At 40.6% G+C, this 7,141-nt stretch overlaps 1 protein-coding gene across 1 annotated transcript in view; it reads right to left on the bottom strand.

The window, feature by feature from the left end:
- The window catches only part of lmtk2 (lemur tyrosine kinase 2), a 23,518-nt gene that overhangs the window by 9,527 nt on the left and 6,850 nt on the right, over positions 1–7,141 (bottom strand). Inside the window, exons 6-8 of the mRNA XM_020616392.1 lie at positions 6,949–7,068; positions 6,198–6,285; positions 2,474–2,604 (exon numbers count right to left, since the gene is read on the bottom strand). Coding sequence (XP_020472048.1) covers positions 2,474–2,604; positions 6,198–6,285; positions 6,949–7,068 — 339 coding nt within the window. The remainder of the gene's footprint in view (positions 1–2,473; positions 2,605–6,197; positions 6,286–6,948; positions 7,069–7,141) is intronic.

The following is a 7,141-nucleotide window of genomic DNA, read 5'->3' as shown; positions in this document are numbered from 1 at the left end:
CTACTCCATTCAAGCATGTACTAGGTATAAGCAAATTGATATTGGATTAGAATTTGTTGGATATGTGTAAAATTATGTGTGTTGACATATCAACCGTCTTTACATGCTTGAAAGAATAAATCAAATCAAATCAAGATATTAACTCAAAGGCTTCTGTCATTTGCCTCAGCTCATCACCTTGCAACAAGACTCATACAGGAGCTATTCCTGACTTGTGCATACAGCTTCTTGAGGGAAACACAGGCTATGCATTTTGTATTTCTGCCAAGAGAGGGTGTAAGAAGCTCTGAGGCTGTCCCTGCACATTAAGCATATGGCAGTTCATTCACACTGAACGAGGCAGCCTTAGCTTTCCCTTTAGCCCTGCAGCATTCCCTGTGCAAGTTTCAAGTCCTTTTTACCCACCTAATGACAAACACTGGTGTTCCTGTGTGCGTGTGGCCCAGTTACTACTGTCAGACCCACTGAAACCACTGTAAGATAAATGGAGATTTATTTTAAACTGTCCTGTCTCCTGACCTCTGCTGTTGACTCAGGGCCAACAACAGTAAGGAAATGGTCCACCCTACATGGCACGGCAGCAATCGCTCCTACCGCCTAAGACATGAATTCAGCTTGGTGTCATTTTATTTAACTTGTTTAGACTTTATCTATGATCAAGAGGGAAGTTTTGATTGACACTGGGGTAAAAAAAAACAAAAAACTAACATTTCATAGACTAAATTAATTGATAAATCAGCATATTCACAGATAATAAATAATTGCCCTATTCCATAGTGACTGATTGATGACAATAATGCATCTGTTAAAAGTACTAAGAGAATTCCTGAATAGCTTTTTATTCTTACAATGTATTTATTCCACTATGTGAAATACTATGTGCAATATTTGAAATTCACCATCTTATTTTTGCATTCATGTTTTTCAATGTTATCCTTATGTAACTTTATTTTTAGACTAGGTGTTCTTTTTCTGGCTTTTAACTCTTTACTTGACTCCAAGAGAGCCCTGCACAAGAATTCCTATATGCCTAGACTGTCTATGCATAAATGGCAAATAAAAAATCTTGAATTTATCATAATTTCAAGGTATAATCTGAAAATTAAAAAATAAATAAATTGGTTTATTTGCTTTCAAAGAGTCCTGTTGGTTACAATGAATCTTTTCTGTAACATTACTTTAAAAGATCTTGTAACTGTGTCTGAGAAATATGTTACCGAACATGAACTAAATAAGACCAAGACATTCAAAACCTATTGAATACTCACAAACATAGCTTGTCCATTTAGAATGTAAACTCCAGTACTGACTGATATTCTAAACTTTTAACAAATGAAACATCTATTTAACATGTATATTTAACAAATACACATAGAACTGTCAGTGTCACCTTAAAAGAAGCTTCCTCCCACAGTTTGAGGGAAAGCAGTCTTTCAGTTCAGTACAGTTCAGTATGGGCTCTGCTCTTTTGCAGCACTATTCTCACCCTTGCATCGTATAGCTGAGGTTTCAGCTTTGGACATGAGCCCACACAGCAGTTTCCTTGAGAGGTTTGTGTCTGCGGCTCTGCACTCATTCAACCCTGCCAGCATGTGGCATTACACAGAGGCAATCAGTTTGTGTAACCTTTATTCATTTTTGTGGTTAAAAGTGCCACAGAAATATTTTTACAATTGTAAATTAAACTGATACACATCGAGGGAAGCTTGTAGAACTTCTTTTAAGTTGTAACAAGGATTAAAACAACGCCCAATATGAAACTATCCTTTTACATGCAAAGAGCAGAATCATCATATCTTTCTGGCAGTGGACAGCTGACACTGTGGCAATGCATGGGAGCTGTGTAATTGGAACCCTGTGAGCCTATTCTGAGCATACAGAACAGAGCTGATGAGCTGAGCATCGTTATGTTACCCCAAGCCAGACGCTCCCAACACCTCCTGCACCCTGCTGGCTGTTAGTTGCCAGACATCCAGTACTCGCTGGGGTAAAAATGAAAATGAAACCGAGCCTCTCTGCTGTATACACCTTTTTTGGAAAACAAGGGTACTCCTGGGACTGGCTGGACAGTAAGCACTGACGTCAAACTAAACAGGTGACCTAACTTTCTACAGTTTCATCTTATAAGGTTTGTGACGCTTGTCTCTTAATATATGACATTACATATGAAGTATAATTAATACTGTGTTTATCCATGATATTATTAAAAGATGTTTAATAATACATCTTGATCCAAACTTTCAGGGCAGCAATATGTTAAAAAAAAGCCAGCCACAGTGAAGAATCCATGAGCAGAGGGTGCAACTGAAATATGTGATACCAATGTCTGTGCATGGAGGCATTACTGGCAGAGTGGTCATTCCCCTAAACAGCAGCTGATTTATTTAACAAAGTGGTATGAAAAACACAGTGCTTAGCTTAGCGGATCTCAAAGTGGTGAACTTGCTTAAGTGTTGCAATTCTGAAGTGCTACCTGTGCAGGAAATTGTGTTTGTGAAGGTGAGTGACACCAGCAGCAATTTCACAGGCCATCCTCTGCAGCTGCAGCAACTCAGCATTTCGGAACATCCAGTCCTGCTGAGACAGATAGCCCCGCAAATCCCCCTGCAGACAAACACACAGCTTCATTAGCTCATCAGCATCAAACAGAAACATTTAAGAAATCTGGCAGAACCTTAACTGTATTATACTGTAGCACTAAGTGGTCCCAGTTAAATGCATTGTGCCTGGACTGCCACACAGGGGCAGCAGACTCTCCTGTTCCTGTCTCCTCAGCACTTCTCACTGCTGATGTGTGAGAAGACCAAATAAGGGTAACCCTGTTTAATGGACCTCTATGTAGTGTCACAGAGATTTATAAATAAAAGGGGCCAGCTCTGGTCAGTGAAATAAACTGCGCCTGTGGCTGGTTGGGTTTCGGAGCTCATGAGTGGAGGGGCGAAAAGAACAAGGGAAGTAGGGCAAGGCGCCCCAAGCATTAATTATACCCCAACACAATAAACAAACACAGGCTTATACACAATGTTAGAGTGTGATATGAAGTGCTGTGTTAGAATGTGGCATGTCAGCACATGAGTCTGACTGACAATACTATAAAAAGTCAATATAAGAAAGTAAATGTGGAACAAGAGGTTTACCTCCACTAAGATCACATACTCACAGGAGGCTTTGTGGCTGGACTGAGTCCAGAGGGACTGTAAATCTGAATTACAAACAAGCATCTCAGCTGCATGCAACCCACCTGTGGGTATCATTCACCATCATGCATGTAATAGACTAGTCAATGATTGAGAAACTGTTAAAAAATATACCACCGATATACCACTACAGTTTGTGCAAACAAGGTCAATGTACAGTCTGAGCACACAACTTCAGAGTGTTGACATTTTAGTCAACACCTGATTTAAATCTGTCTTTCTAAATGTGTAAGCAAAGGACCATTAAATTTATGCACATCTGAGATCATGTTCACCAGAGTTGGCGCAAACTCCTGATAAGCGAGCTGAACAGGGCTCCCCTGAGGAATGAGCTAATAAGAACATACTGTACAGACAGTGGAGTCATATAGTATGAGGCAATTCCTTTTAAATATGTCAAGCCACATGCAGTTGCATGCACATAAAGCTTGTTTGTTTGTGTTTATAAAGGGTTTATTTTTACCTGAGCTATCTCACTACAACCAGCTTAGAGCTGTTGTCTTACATAAGCACCATTTGTTTTGCTCCAGCCACATTTATCCACACACAGCTCTGGGAAGGGGTTTTCACAGAAAGCTATATTCAATGTATGTTAAGTGATACGCCCTGCCTGTCTTTATTGGTGAAGGCTTCGCAGCAGGTGATTAGGTCTGAAATCCAGAAAGAAGATCCAGTGCAACATCAACCATGAAAAGCTAACACAATTAGACTACATGTCTGAGCTGTGAGTAAACACAAATATGCCAAATTTGCAGTTCACAGATTCAGTTCATGAACACAGTTCATGTTTGATCATGTGATGGCTCAGCCATCACGACTGATTGTTGAAATTTATCTGTGTGCTAAACAGCGTATGTGGCCAATGGAAAGAATTGCGCAATCCAGAATAAGTCGCTCTCAAGTTACAACATTACTATGCAAAATGTTTTCACAGCCAACCAACTGTGTTTGTTAAATTCTGATTTAAAGAGTGAGTCACCATCACTAGAACAAGTTCTGAAAAGGATTAACTGTCCTACAGAAGTCAACCACATCAGGGAGAGACAGAGCACCTCAGCACACTGTGAGGATTGTTGCTTTAATGACCATAATAAATGAAAGAGAGGAATGAAAACCAAACGTCAGCTAGTGCATATCCAAGACCATGAACTAGTCAAGGCTCTGACTGACGTCCTGCAAAGGCACCATGCAGGAGATCCATGCATTAGAAACTGTCACTCACTCTGTGGTAAACAACATTCTGTAGCTCCTACACCAGTTGTGTGATGTGTTTTGATATTTAAAATGCTTTGAGTCAGGGCTACCCAGCATGGGGGACAAGGCAGAAAAACCACCATCAATGAACAGGTTGTCAGAAGGAACACACAGTCTACTGGCTTTCTGGAATTCACCTTGTCCACTCCGCTGCTGCAGTGTCACATTTCATGTTTCGACATGTTGATGATGATTTAGTTGCCATGAAGTAGTAAGAGGCTACAGACAAGTTGTTCTTCGTTTAAAATTCAAGCAGAAATGTGATTTAACGCTTGTTTCTACTTAAAGTAAATGTATTTTCAAGTTTTATGTGCAAGCAGTGCACATAAAATTGGAACTTGGATATGATAAAAGAAAGGAAACATTCTGTAAGACAAGCTCCCACATGGATGAGGTCATCAAAACTCTTTATCCAGTGAGGGGTAACAAGCACAAACATCACTCAGTTGTGCTACCATCACAAATCATCGCCTTCAACAAACAGACCCTGCTCATAATCACATAGCTTCCCTAATGACTCGCACACACTTGTGATAAGTCACTCACATTGACTCATTTCCATCTCCTGTCGGAGATGTTATTAGAGCTGGCTGGGAAAGATCACAATGCCAGGACACCAGCCAGGCCTGGACAGCTGACAGTACCTGGCCCAACAAGATTATAAATGTCTGGCAAGAGGAGCTGAGCTGAACTCTGCTGGGCACGTTGATAAGTTGGGCAAACTAGAGCAAGCCTAAACAGCAGAAATTTCATCCTGCATGCAAATAAAATCTAGTTTAACATCCAAGACATGTAAATAATACTTTTGCATGCACCCACGCTGTAGTCTGCACATTTACAGCTACACTACATAATATGAAGATTTACATCCAACAGATGAATGGGATGACTCCCTCTAAAACAACTGTGCAGTCACACTTCATAGATCATGTTGTGCAAACACATTCAGAGATACCATAAAGAGGGCATCCTGCATCCTGCATCCTGGCATCAAGCAGTAAGTGGGTGGACCTGGGCCTATTCTGTGCACCCAGACATACACAAGCAGACATATACATACTATATAATATACAGGGGTATCTAATTCAACGAGACACTCATACTTGTTGAGCTGTAGTACTGTTGGTTTACAAATGTAAAGAAATACATGTAAAACTTTGCTGTTTTTGCTCTCGGTCAGTGTGGCTGCAGCTTAATATACTGAATTCATCCTTTCCAACATACAAAACATGCTACGCATAAAAAAAAACAAACAGCAACTGGTGGAGCTGACACCAGAAGAGTGTAAATGCAAGTGCAAGATGGAAATGTAAGAAACCACAGGATAGGACTAGTTATGCGACTTGGACAGAGGTCATGTGGCAGAGGAGCAGGCAGTGGAGGGGGCCTCCCTGAAGTCAGGGCCCAGCCCAACTATGCATGTTTACCATAAAGAAAAACAGCCCATAAATCAGCTACCACGATGGAGTCTGAGTCACTTTAATATATTAAAATGAAAGGAAGAGCTAATCTGAGATTGAACTTGTAAGCTCTGAGCCCAGACCATCCATCAGGTGGGTCAACTATGCATGTTTACTGGATAATATTTAAAGGGTACCTGCCCTATTACATGTGTGATCAACAGACTAATGAGCTTGCTCTCAGATTTCTCAATTAATGAAGCCTTTGAGTGAAGAAGTGCTGAAATGGGAACTACTAAATCATTGTGCTCACAAATAATAAATAGCAAAAGATATGGTCACTCACCATTTCACAGTACTCAAAAACGAGCAGGAAGGGAATGGCCTCAACACACTGTCCGAGGCACTGGAGGATGTTCGGGTGCTGCAGCACTCTGTGACAACAACAAACTTTATATAAACTTTATAAAAATACCTTAAAATAATATCTAAGATTTTTGAGGAGATTAAGTGGGAAGCAACGCGTAAGAAGAAAGGTAGAGGGCGCTGCTACAGTGATGTCACAAAGCCATTTTTGTCCATATTTAGGGGCGTAAAGGTACACGTATTTGTACCAGACCTTTTTAGTACCCGGCTTTAGGTTCGGTGCAGATGTGTGCCGAAAGCTATTTTTAATAGCGGTTAACAGTAGGCTTGTTTTGTGTGCAGACCATTTTTTCAAATCTGAGTTCCCAAACAAACATATTAAGTGTCGGAGCAGAGCGCAGTGAACACACACCCCACACTTAGCTTAGCCAAGCCTCTGGCTAGCAAGCAGAGCTAGAAGACCCTCCCTTATCATTAAGCTCTCCTAATTTTAAACAAGCATTTTAATGACTTGTATTTTTGTCCTTACTGTACTGAAAATGACCCAAACTGTGACTTCAAAACCAAAGTACGTACCAAACCATGATTTTGTGTGTACCGTTACACCCCTAATATTTACTGTGTTCTTGCCGTACCACACATTCATTTGAAAAGTAAATGAACAATGAAAACATGATTCTGCTTACAAAAAAGGGGTTAGGGTGTTCAAAGACAAAATAATCTTTACTAACCTGTACGGATCTCCTTGCTGCAGGAAGTCCTTCTGCTCCTTGGCACTTGCATTAGCTTTTAACTCCTTCACCACCACTCTGGCTCCACCTGGATCGGTGTAGATTTCACTAAGAAGGACCTGATAATACATGACAACAGAGTCAGTGCATAAAACCTTTATGTGGCTCAGATGAGGCAGGCACTCTTCAGACT

Source organism: Monopterus albus, unplaced genomic scaffold (assembly GCF_001952655.1).
Source record: "Monopterus albus unplaced genomic scaffold, M_albus_1.0 scaffold174.1, whole genome shotgun sequence".
Lineage (NCBI taxonomy): Eukaryota > Metazoa > Chordata > Actinopteri > Synbranchiformes > Synbranchidae > Monopterus > Monopterus albus.
This window is presented reverse-complemented; position numbering and strand designations above follow the sequence as displayed.